The sequence below is a fragment of the Arctopsyche grandis genome, chromosome 9 (genome assembly GCF_051622035.1).
Source record: "Arctopsyche grandis isolate Sample6627 chromosome 9, ASM5162203v2, whole genome shotgun sequence".
In the NCBI taxonomy this organism is placed as follows: Eukaryota; Metazoa; Arthropoda; class Insecta; order Trichoptera; family Hydropsychidae; genus Arctopsyche; species Arctopsyche grandis.
The window spans coordinates 21,453,154-21,466,919 of NC_135363.1; the positions used below are offsets into that span (position 1 = coordinate 21,453,154).

Genomic DNA, 13,766 nt, shown 5'->3' on the forward strand with positions numbered 1-13,766 from the left:
TACAGAATATTTTCCATATAAAATAAAACTTAGTGGTTGCCAGATACTGCTATACCTTTCATTCACTCGGCCATTTACATATAATACTACTTTCGTCATACTTTTCATTAAACACATATTATGAAAATTACAATACAATAAGCATATAAACGAAAAATTATTATACAATTAATGTTGCATTAGATCGCCAACTTTAAAGTCTTTAGTTAAAAAGAATAGATGTACATACATACATACATATATGTACATATGTATAAAATGTATTATGAACACATAAGAACTGCAAACAGGTTTTTGATCTTGTATGCCTATTAATCTATACATATACGTCAACTAACATTAAAGTAAGATAATACTATAAACACTAACAAGAAAAATAACACGATCAATAGATAATGATCACTGGATCAGTATCTGGAATAGACCTAAGATATACATATTGTGAACATAATTTATAAATAAAAAAAGCATTTAAAAATCAAAAATACTTCTGAACTTTGTATTTTCTGGGCAATCTCTTCTTGATCTCTTAAACCAACCAAACAAATAATTTAATGAAGATTACTTTTATACCGCTTAAAAAACCACCACACATATGTACAGTTAAAATACTAAAAACATTCACTTATGAGTATAATAACTCAAGTTCCTTCATAAACAATAAAATTTCTGTTGTCTAAAAGCCACTTCCTGTGCTAAACAGCAAGAAATCGTCAATTCAACGTTCACCTGTTTTAGTAAAATAAATGTCTGCTGTATATCGTTTGGCAAAGGAAATAATGTAGAAAACTATTCTGATTGGAATCTCATAAGAGACACTAGTGTGTACTTCCGAATCCACTTGACACATACTCGTTTGAAAGATAAAAATTTTACAAGAATCGGAATTTGATAGAAATACTGTCAAATCTGGAACGGATTGTTTCACAAGCTGGTATATCTCAAACATAACTTTGTGTGTGCGAACATACATACATATGTATGTGTAATACGTGCAAGGTACCTGCGACGAAATGGGGAAAAAATCGGGGATTTCACGTGGACGACCGAAGTATTCGGAGCATCCTTGCGATGGCAAGGACGCCAGCGCGTCTCTCCTCGACGTGAATGTCAAAAGAAATATGATTTCCGTCCCACAGACAGATGTAAACATGCGCGGGCCGCGGACACAAAGGGACCGCTTGGGCACAAAGGGGTGGGAGCGGGCAGGCGCGATTCCCAACTCTTTTTGTACCTATTTACCTGGAAGTAAAGGGCACGGCCGAATGGAGATGTGCGGCCCAGCGAAGCAAAAAGGACGACAGAGGGAACGGGAGGATACCACTCAAAGGGCTCGAGCGATCTGTCGCAGAATTAAGCGACGGGGAAAGTCAGATTTTCCAGCTCTGGCGCCGAAATAAAATATCGTAGGAAATTTAAGGGCGACTAAGAATAGTACGTACGGTTTCAAAGAAAAGAAACAATTCGATGATTCGTTATATTCCGAAGAATACGTCTGCGTTCGTTTATGGCGATTCTAGAAAGTTCGAAGTATTCATATTAAAATGACTTAACGTAGCAAATACTGTAAAAGCAAAATGTTAACAAGCAGACAGTCATTCAGCGTGATATTAAAGTTTCAATAACTACATGTAAATTTACAACTTCATACAAAATTATTGCAGTTTTCAACATATGTACATACATAAAAGTTTTCCTACAATTGACAGTTAATTTATTTCAGAGGCGGATTAAAATTAACCGACTCCAACTTGGACGATTTTAGTAAAATGGACTTTTCTTGCCAACGTATAAAATTATTAATAATAAAATAATGGCGATTTTCAAAATATAAAAAAATAAAGGAATTAAAACCACTCAAAATTGATATGTAACCCAATTAATAGAATTATTGGTAATTAAATAGTAAGTATGTACATTTATAGTATATTTGTATGAATTTCATACACAAACAAATCAATTTAATAAAAAAAGTATGCACATCAAAATATATGCAATTCAATGATTTTATTTATAATGTTGTTTAAATTCATGATTTTTATACACAAATTATTTGATTCAAATTTATAAGTCGATTTACTTCAATAAAATTAGAGACTTTAGTTGAAGCATACCGTAATACTATTAATTAAAAAACAATAATAAAAAAAAGGAATCGAAGTAGGTTGATTTTTTATCACTCTGACTCCGCTCGAAATGTTCTGACTCCACGACTCCATAGCCCTGTGCAAACTCTAATGCTCCTCACACATTAAGGATTCTAGTGTTTTTTTCTCAATCTCAATTGTGTATAAATAAGAGATAAATATATACAATAAATACACGGTTGAAAAAAATACATAAGACAAGATATGTAAGTTCAAATAAAATATGGATAATATGTTCGTAATATCATCTTATTAATTTGCATACTCAATTTTGAGTGCATCTACGTCAAGCATTTCTATTGAAATATTCTTGTGAAAGGTTAATCTTCTGTGGATTCACGATGCTTTCGCAAGCAGAATTAATCGTTCGGTCAGCAATAAAATTATAGGTCGTAAAAGACAATTTACTAAAAATTCATAAAATTATTTGCGTATGCGGGAACTTTCTATGAGTGTCCGCATAGTTTTCACGAAGTGACGGTAAAAATAATAGGTTTTGTAAAATGAATTGTACACTTTTAAATCTATTTATCGATTAAATTAAAATTGAAATACATTGAATAAATAATAAATACATTGAATAAATAATAAATACATTTAAAAAAAAAGTTTGAAAGCCTGGAAATATATATTGTTTAAATTTATTAATAGAAATTTTGGATAAAGATATGCTGGTATGATATCTATGAAACTGAAAATTGAAACTAAATCTTTTAAATATTATAATTTTTACTTTTTTTGTATGAAGTTCGGAGGATTTAAAAACCCACGTATATAGATATTTATCAAACAAATACGTACATATGTAGGTATTTATCATTAGATAAATATGAAAACATAAAGTAAATGTTTATTATTTGTTATGCTCTATATTTATATAAATAGTAGGTTTATACAATATATTTCAGATTGAAGTATTAATATATTGATACTTCAATATGTATCAATATATTAATACGATTATAAGAAAAGCCAATAATTTAAGATGTTTTCAGCGTAAAGGTTTGTTATGCATATTAATTTTAGAATGAAAGCTTCTAAATATAAAACACAAAATCTATTTTACCAATTAAATTTAAAGCCGTCGTTAATTAGTTGGATCATTTTTCATTGCAAAAATTTGTATCTTTAAACTACTCAATAATACATATGTACATATGTACAACTCGACATTGGTTACAAAATGCCCGTTAATACGTTCAAATTGCAAAATATGCTTAATGAAATAATAGCGATGAGTGCATCATAGATGTAATATAAAGAGTATCGATTTCAATATAAATTCAAAATCCGAGCCGAAACGGCACACAAGAAGCGTAAGTGGCGCAAATTTTCGCAATCGAGAGCGCTTTTCTTTTCGTTGGAAAATTGTGCAAGTGCAAAATTGCACCAGAGATAAACGATGATGGGTCAAAATACTGATCATCTCGATCGATTGTTTCGGAGCTAAATACAGAGAGACGGAGACTCGTGCGGAGTCATTGCGTATCGCGGAACAATGACTCGGGAACAATGGATGCAAACGCGACAAATCTACCACAGCACGATTCCGAGAAGCTATGTATGTATGTACAATGTAAGCCACCACAAATTGTAAAGCGGATTGCACATTAACTAAAGAGCAAAGAAATGTCAAGAATATCGGGATGGCCGTATTGGAGACTAGTACTAGGGAACTATTTTCACAGAAAACTTAGCAACTTTGCGATGTGTTAAAATTGCGACTCTAGTCAACTATTCTATAACGCGTTGAATCAGTTCAACAAAAAGGCCTAAACAAAATATATAAGCGATAATGTAAAAGGGTGTTATATCCTGCATCATGTTTTCTTAAAAGCTTCATTCCTTTTTTTTATTTTCCGTCTTACCGTTTTCTTGCGAAAAAGATTTATAATAATAATTGACTGTGGTGCTGTTCTCCAGCTTCTACGTTGTAATACGTCATGCCCGTCGATTCTGGAACAACTGGGACTTTATGTCTCTAACATCATCATTTGATGGTTGTACCTCCTGCTCGCACATTTCTTTATAAAATGACTCCTATTCCAAGAGCTATTCGACTTCTTAATTCAGCCTGAAGGTGAAATTTTCCACCTCAGTGAGCGTAGGAGATTATTTTAACCTATTTGTCTGGTAGCCTGCGCTCATAATTATTTTCATAATTAAATATGATGTATGAGCGTAATATTGATCTTCCCTCTTTCATTTGGGCCTCGGAGGGATGTTTTATATATTGGTGCTGGCTGTAGATGCAAGACATTCTCTAATTTGTATTTTATTATTTGATATTTTTACTTTATCGGTTATTATTACAATGCTATTGTTGTTTTATGATTACGTATAAATGTATTTGTTTGTGTGTATATGTATATATTTGTATTTTTCTATCTCTGTATTTTTTCGACCATTGTGGCGAATTCTTCTTCTTCTAATGCCGAATCCATATTCGGACGTAGGTGACCGCCATGAGCAGTCATTGTTTATGGCCCGAATTCTTCCCTATCATGGGCAAGCCGAAACAATTTTTCGAGTCCGAGCCCCATCCGTACCATGTTCCTGAGTCAAGAGAGCTTATTTCTCCCAAGCCACCATTTGCCTTCTATTTCCCCTCTATGATTTCTTGTAGAAGGCGATATTAGGGGCCGCGAATAATGTGGCCAAAATGTCTTATGGTGCTTTACCGTGTCAAGAAGCTCGCTCTTTTTATGAACAAGCTGGAGGACCGTTTCGTTCCTCACATGCCCCTTCTATGAGATCTTTAACATCCTCCGGTAATACCACATTTCAAAGGACTATATCATGTTCAGACATGCCACTAACAGCGTCAATGCCTTTAATGCCACAATGGTCCAAACTTAAACTTAAATTAATAAGCGTAAATGACTATGAAACTAGTATTCACTATAGGTAGGACAACAACGATGAAATCGAGCAGCAACTTTGATATTATCGTTTCCGAAAGATATTTTAACCCTTTGAATGCTGACCAACGCCGATCGGCGTTTTGCCAACAAGGCCATGGACCTGAAAAACGCCGATAGGCGTTGTATTTTGAGCATGTACAAAGTAAACAAGAATACTCCCCGCTAAGCCTTTCCAGGTAGCATTGAACATGTGTCGTGTAATCCGTGTAATTCATTTGACAATGTTTATAAAGAATTTATAACCATAGCAGTATTTCCCAAAGGAAATCCCCAACTGCTCAGTATTTTAGATTGTGGCTTGGCATTTAGATTGTGAGCATTACATTTTAACAACAATGAAGAAGATGGAACTATTTTTGGAAAAATAAATTCATTAATAGACTTCTGTTGTTTATTTTATATTGTTGCTAGATATATGTATAAGACACATTTAGAAAACTCGAAATCCTCAGTGGTAGTTATCTAGGGTTGTGATCTTTCGTTTGTTTGGATTAGCTACAATTTTTATATCTGGTTTCTATTGGATTTTTAAATAATTCTAGTTGAAAATGTTGGCGAAATTTTCAGCGTGGCGGGCTTTCAACAGAAAATACGTCAGCACTCGGAGGGTTAAGCGTACATATCTATATTCATAGTAGGTGAATCCCAGAAAATTTTCGAATAAAAAATGGAGAGGGGGTGTTTGACTTACCGTACATCTTTCCCTCGTCGGAGAGGATGATCTTCCGTCGACCGCATGGTGGGTATATGGCGAGCGCCTCCTGGAAGCTCTGCTCGATGTCCGGACTCCAGACCCCCTCGGCATCAGCTGCCGAAAGGTCCTTCTCGTCATCACTGGCGTCGCCGACGTCGAGGTGCTTGTCGGTCGGAGCGCCGGCCCCCGCAGTCTCGGGGGCCCCCGCCGCGCCCCACGGCGACGCCACGCTGCCTACGCCGCCTCCCGCTGCAACCATATACATCCGACCGACTGATTTTAATATTGCAGCTAAGCTCAACAGCCAATCGACTTCGACTGACAATTACATCATTACATACTAACAATCATTAAATTTACACAGTTCCACCTAATGGAAAAGAAAATATCTCAAGAGCGAGAACCGCAAATATAAGAACAAGTCATTTGTGCAGGAGAGTCATAGTAGTGGGATGTGATCAGGCCGCAACAACATAGGTCGTTGGCAGTGACATCGATGAGTTGAGGATAGGACATGCTTCAGCTTATACCGGATTGACAAAACGCGAATGCAGTCGGACTGAGTACTATAATTTAATCACTCAGGCGTTACTTGTAACATAGCAATGTCCAAGTGGCTAAATTAGCAAACTCGGTCCGAGTGCACAAGTATCATTGCAAACTGATATTGCAGACATTCGCTTACACTACTACGATTCACCTGCATAAATGGCTTTTACTGATTGTGGAATATAAACAAAGTCTAATGGCTGACAGGCATGTTAAAGTAATTACATAAGAAGTGAAATTCATTCAATGAACTGTTTCAAATATAATTGCTTCAATAAAAAAAACTACACATATCTAAGTGTAATATGTAGATATTGTAGTTCGTTTTATTTTTATTTCTATATTACGGGAATTGTGGCTATTTTGGGGAATTGAATACGATTCGGGGGCGAGATTTGAAGTGAAGCATTGAAAGAATTCTAATGCTCGGACGGATTCGAGAAATGTATGTTATGAATAATAATGGGGGGTGACATTTAATTGGGAGAAAAGAGGTTCATAAAACATCATAGGGTATTAAAAGTATAATGTACATAGATTAAAGAAAGAACGAATTGATTTTTATCAGAAACATAATGAATGAAAAAATTACAATTTTTGTTATATTATATAAAAAGATGCAACTGATAAGTTAAAATATGCAAAACAAAAAAATGACTACAACAAATCATCTTAAGGAAGAGTTATTTATTAACCCATTTATATAATAAATTTTATGTGTGCGTTTTATATTATAATGCTCTGCAAGTTTTTAATAAATATATACAATAAACTTCAAAATTATATGAAAATTGTAAACTTAAATATATAGTACATATAAAACAAAGACTGTTCGTTGTGTGTGTGTAATTCGTTTCTGATCAGCTGTCGTCAAATTCGTTTCAGGTTGGCTGTCGTTAAATATTCAAATAAATTTAATAAAAAAAACAAAAAAGAATGTTTACTATTAGATCAGCCATTTTTAAGCAGTTTATATTACAAATAACCGAGAGCAGCCGTGTTAAACTAATGATTATTTAATAAAAATCTTTTGCGTTACAATTAACAACACCAATGACTATGTATAATTCGCCAAAATAAAAACAATGATAAATAATATAGTGCAAAACTTTATGTACTCATTGTGCAAAAGTAACACAGAAAAAAAACGTGAGAAACAAAATCAAAACAAATCCTTTAAATAAATAAATAAAAGTCTCAGCATAACAATGGATATGATGTCTGATAAAGAAACAGGCATATTCCGTGTCAAACGTCAAAACTTGAAGTCGAGTTCCAACCGAGACGACATTGCTGAAAGTCACACTTAGACAGATATTTTATCTACACCGCCATAATTTCGAGAGGTTCATTTGAAAAACGAGACGAATTCACGAGAGGGTCGCGTTTTGTTGCAGGTCTGAAAGATAACCTCTGCAGCGGCGGTAACCGAACCACCCCCGATAATCCGACACCGAACGCTCTCAATAAATTACGTCAAAATTAAATTGATTGTGTCATTAATACACTCTCCAATTATTAACAAACTTCAAACGGAAATATGCTGATATTCCAATGCATTGTGAGAGGCGAATAATAGACGCGAGGATTTCTGGAATATTTTGCGCAATCGCTCCACACACACGCACACGTGTAAAAGATGAATTTCATAATGGCAACAAAACGAACATATTAAGTTCACAACAACAACGAAAATAAATTTCCACATCGAGCGGGGTAATAATGTTTGCAAAACAGAGGGCGAGCCCTGGCTTTCTAGATGAGCCAGAGGCTGGAGTGAAAGCCGTAATGCCTCGGGCGAAGGGCCAGGTGGTGGGGTTTGGGGGTGGAATTCCGGCAATGTCTCATATTTACAAGAAATATGCAGGTATGAAAGATTTATAATATGAAAATATCAAATGGAGAATTTTATAAAGCGTTCGCAGTCGCGCTCCGATGGGGCGCGCTTAAAGCATTACCCGCCCGCGCTTGCTGTTGATGCTGCATACACGAGATCTGAATAACTCTTCAGCGGGCTGGGATATTCAAAACAACTATATTCGAGATATGTATGTACGTACGTACATATGAAACTGAAAGAAATGTGGTAGTGTTGAATAATTGACATTTTCAATGAAAGTGAATGCATTCCCCCCTCTAAAGTATAAATAATGCAAATCGTCCAATGATTTATGTATTGGCTCACATTGGCGATGTGTTGAACGGCAGCTAAAATGTTTGCTTCGCTTTCAGCCGTTTGAATCAATAAGATTTCACATCACCTGTATTACGTCGAATTTGCTTGGATAAATATCTAACAGTAATATTATATATTGTATTATTTTACGTAGAGTTCCATTGTTTATATGAAGATACATATGTATATAAATCTGCTTATCGTACATATATACATATATACATACTATTATTTACAATACAGACTGATTCATTACGAGAGATACTTAATTTAGATGGCATGATATTTAACTAGCAGTATATGTATGAAGGAAAATAACACAATTTTCATCCTACATGATGTCTTAGATTTAGTGCACGGTGAAGCGGCGTAATGCGATACAACAAGAGGTGACGTACTGCATATTTGAGTAGCGATAACGAAATTGGTAAATTTTGACAGGTGGTTTTATTTTTTATTTTTAAAGAAATCTTTTTAGCATTGCGTTTTGAAAAATTCTAACTTGATTGATATATAAAGTTGTATAAGCTTTTGATATAATTGGAAAATATATCATCATCATCATTTACAGCCCTTCGCCATCTACTACTGATGAAAGCCTCTCCAACACGCTTACATTCGCCTCTGTTTTGGGCGACTCTCATCCCACATACTTTTTGAATATCATCCACTCTTCAATTCACAATCATCCATCTCCCGTGACCTTCCTTGCACTCTCGGGTACTATTCGAGCACTTCTCTCGTTCATTTTTCTAGCTTCGTAGCCCGTCCATTGTCATTTCAATCTCTTCACTCTTTCCACTATATCCATTACCCCTTGTCATACTTCTCAGGCACGTAATTCGTTTTCAATATCTCTTCGTTATGCCGAGCATACAGCGTTCCATCCTTATTTGAGTGGATCGAACTTTGTGTAGAATTTTAACGTTCAATGTCCGAGTTTCACTTCCATAAGTCATCAATGGCAAAACACAGATATGTATAGGTATGTATCAGTTGCGTGCGGTGAAATTCTCTCTTTTTTTGTAGTACAGCCTTAATTAATGTGTGCGAGCAGGATACAAGAGAAACAGCCTGTTCCCCTTATATCCTGCTCGCGCACATTAAGTAAGGCTGTACTACAAAAAGAGAGAATTTCACCGCACACCACTGGTATGTATGTAGATCAAATGGATTTTTTTATTTAAAAAGGGCGTTCATTCGCCAAAATGCACATTATCATGTAAGTACTTATCAATAAATAAAATTAGTGAATTAAAAACATGTGAGAAAATATGAAAGCTTTTAATATTAATTGTACATATATGAGAGTTAAAAAAGTAATTTTTATCTCTGTTTAATTGAGTTGTGAAGGAACGGTAGAAAGTCGCGTTTGGATAGCTAGCTGTCATCGCTTCGATCTGACACAAGATTCAGATGTAATTTTAAATGAGTTCGTTAATGATTAAACTCCTCTAGCGTCATATTGGAGACATTAGCTTACTTCAATGTTACCAAATCCCCGTATGTCGGTAAAATACCAAAACGATTTTAAGAGTGGAAGCGGTTTAAAATCGGATCAAAATTTTGATATGAAATATTGAATAAAAAAGTTTAACTAAAAGTTAATGATTTACATAAGCTCTCTATATACATATTTGGCACTCTGTATTAGTACTCCAGAGATATTTGGAAATAAACCAAACGGGGAAAAAAATTACACTTTAAAATTCGAGTCCGAGTCTTTTTTTGACGATGGTTTAATGAAGTTCTCGATTCGTTTACAAAACTCGAGTAAAAGTACTACTTCCGGCTGAGGTAAAAATATTAGGGTATAAAATTTATAATTTCTATTACATGTAAAAAAATTTCAGTCTGATTCGGTTAGCGGTTTAGGAGATAATTGAATTCAAAAACTTAAAAAAGATAGGACACCTATACGGAGGGGGGGGGGGGGGGGCATTTCCGGTCAAATTAAAAATGTGAAAAAAATTGACGTCGTATCGATAAGAATTTCAGCAACCATTTCAGTTCGATAGGACATATTCAAAAAAATCTCCAAAATACATTTTTTCTAGATCGTGAAAACGTGATCAGTGATCGATTCGTTTGAATTTTCACGTGATTACAAATTATCTATTGCTACTACATATAAGTACATACATATATGTAGATAGAATCAAAAACGGCCAAAACGGTGATTAAATTATTATATTCTTATCCTGCAAGTGCACTTGTTATTATTCATCCACCCTTGACCCAGTGAGGCGGATTGTGCGAGGAAATATTTTGTCAGATTAGCGTGCAAATTTGTCTACTTTGTGGACGGCAACACTAGCCACTATTCAGATTGAATGTCCGCGAAGGGCTGTATGGGGGGAATGGGGGGGGGGGTGGATACCGAGCAGAGACGAGGGAGGAAAGAGGGGCGAGGAAGGAAAGGGATGTTTTGGGGACACCCCGTAGGTATATTAATGATCGCGTTGCGCGCTTTGAGGAATGCGGCATTTAATATCGGCGGAGCAGTTTACGGGTGTAATGTGGGGCGCACACGACCGGGACAACATCTGAGGGGAGCTAATTTATAACCGTTATAGGCGCGTCCTACGCCTATTATTATTACCATTATTATTATTATTATTGCTATTCATTATCTATTCCATTCCTTGTATTATATTGTGGACGCGCCGTACGAATTGCTTACAATGTTACCGACTCGCGTGTACGTATCGCACATATTGTAACGGGCATACATACATACATATATATGCAGGAACATTTCGTCAAACCACGCAATTTAATGCTTTTCAGCCTCGAGTGCTACACATATATCTACATTTATATTATACAATTAAGTCAAATTTGAAGTATTGATTTCATGTTGTGTACTTAGTAGGTATAATTAATTGCTATGTTTTTTAAACTGAATTTAAAAGGTTTTATTTAATATGTATGTATGTATGTACGCAGTAGCATTAGATGAAGTTTTGTGATTATGATACAATTCGATCTTGAAATTTTGACTGATTTGAACTCGGAATTGTTTGCTGGTGTTTGATTAATGTAGATAATTCGAGCACCGTTAATCTTATCACACTGAAGCATTGTATCGGCGAATTAATTGCTAATCGTTACATTGTAATTTTTGTCATGATTTTAGGTTGACCGGAAGTGGTGCCTCTACTTATAGGTCTCCTCTTTATTTAGTATTTAGAATTGTTCTGTGAATTGAACCTGTTCAACGGATTGAGCTGAAACGTTTTCATATGTAATGGGTATGATAAATTTTCATACATTTTTTTAAAATATTTTTTCCTCAACCGGAAGAAGTACTTTTACTCCGAAATTACAAGGTTTTTTATGTTCAATAACTGAAATATCATATCTATAAGTTTCAGTTTAACATCAAGTAACATAATTTTTAATATTTTTCCATTTTTAATATCTTTCCATGTTGATTTAATAATAAGCAAAGCATATAGGAATTTTGATGTCATTTGAAGACTATCTCAACCCTTTAAATCACATAGTAATGTTGTCTTGCTTATAAATTCATTTGTAAGAAGTCATCTAGAATTTGCTAGTAGGTACTATTTGGAATCCTTTCTATCGCGTATAATAATTAAGAATGCATAAATAAAAAATTCCATTCCTATTGCAGTTCAGATTTATTCACAATAATTGTTTTATTTCCTTACAATCTAAGGAGGAAAATTCCTAGATTGTAAGGAAAAAAATGATTTTTTTTTCATTGTTATTAATCTTCAGATTTTTTTTACTGCCAATCTTATATACATATGTATGTAAGTACGTTAAAATACTGTTTGTTTCTGTTTTTTAAAATAAATAATTAATTAATTTAATGAAGATCTGTAAACCGGAAGTGGCAATTTATTCGGTTCAGTGATTACATCCCAAATGTGAATCGCTACTAGGATAACCGCCGCTACGAAAAACGCTCGCGCGGACTCCTGTCGCACGAAAATTCATCGCACAGGAAAATTGTAGTACAGAAAACTGTCCAAATTTGCTGAGCAATATTTGGACAGTTTTCCTGTGCGACGAATTTTCGTGCGACAGGAGACCGCGCGAGCGATTTTCGTAGCAGTGGTAACCTGTTTTCCAATTTATTCTACCATTGTTTTAGGCCCTTTAAATGTGCACTCTTGTAAAAAAATAACATTTTTTTGAGGTATTTAAAAATCATTATTATACTAATAAATATTGAGTAAAGTTAAGAAGCACACATCAATTAACAGTAGTGATGATTCCAGAAATAATACGGGAATACAGGCAGCTGTCGATGCCGCGCCTGAACAATTCTTTATTTCAGATAGTTCTTCAAAAACTATCCGGTTTTATAAGGCTTTTATCTAAATTTTATTTGTTTCAAGCACAATATATTATATATCTAAGTTTATAAACGAACGCGCGTACATTGCACAAAACGTCTCACAAATATGAAACGTGTTAACATGTGTCGACACGGCGTTTATTTCTGTAAGAAACTTCATTGGATATGTTCAACCATAAATATTGATACTACGTGTGTACAAAGCTTAACATTTGCATGTTTATAAATTACATATCAGACGAAGAAATTAGTTAGCGCTGGTTTTATCAGACTTAGTTAAAATACATAATACATATAGAAATCACTAAAATATATTATTGAAAAAAATGATGGGTTTCTTTGTGCAATTGTGATAAAAAAAACTGATTACTTTAAATTTCTAGTATACTGAAAAATATTTTATATTGAAGCATAATTGCCGGGGCACATCTTGTTTTATAATAATTTAGGAATTTGACAATGCTGGGCAGCTCAATAACGGGCCGAAATATGTACGAAACGAACTCCACCACAGATTTCAAGTATTCATATTGGAATGAGCGGATTTCTTTTATTAGCCAAAACGTAAAATTCCAAGGGGCGATATCAATTCGGTACATTTTTACCTGTCACAACGGTGACTTTCAAATTACGTCCATTAGTTACAAACAAATAGTACACGCGTTTGTGTAGTTATACGTGTGTGTATGGGTGTGCGATAATTAAAGTGAAATATTAGATGGGTTCGTGATAAAAGAAATAATGAAAAATAATTTATGAGTTTTCGGGACAAAACGAAGGCGCCTAATTACGTTCTGAAACAGTAAAGGGCTCTAAAGCGTATTTATAAATCCCCGAAGGCGAATGTTTCGAGTGAATAAATTTGCATTTTCCATGTCGACCGAGCTTTCGTTTCCACGTGGTTCACCGCTTGATGGGTCACGCGACCTGACGGATCGACCCG

At 34.6% G+C, this 13,766-nt stretch overlaps 1 protein-coding gene across 10 annotated transcripts in view; it reads right to left on the minus strand.

The window, feature by feature from the left end:
• sd (TEA domain transcription factor 1 homolog scalloped) overlaps positions 1-13,766 on the minus strand; it is a 103,950-nt gene that overhangs the window by 19,950 nt on the left and 70,234 nt on the right. For 5 of the 10 annotated variants that reach the window (XM_077437434.1, XM_077437436.1, XM_077437431.1 and 2 more), the window contains one exon: positions 5,763-6,038. In XM_077437434.1, the coding sequence (XP_077293560.1) occupies positions 5,763-6,030 (268 nt within the window). In that variant the 5' untranslated portion in view covers positions 6,031-6,038. Of the gene's footprint in view, positions 1-5,762; positions 6,039-8,272; positions 8,406-13,766 lie in introns of those variants that run through there. The other 5 variants (XM_077437439.1, XM_077437440.1, XM_077437438.1 and 2 more) reach the window with 2 other exon arrangements.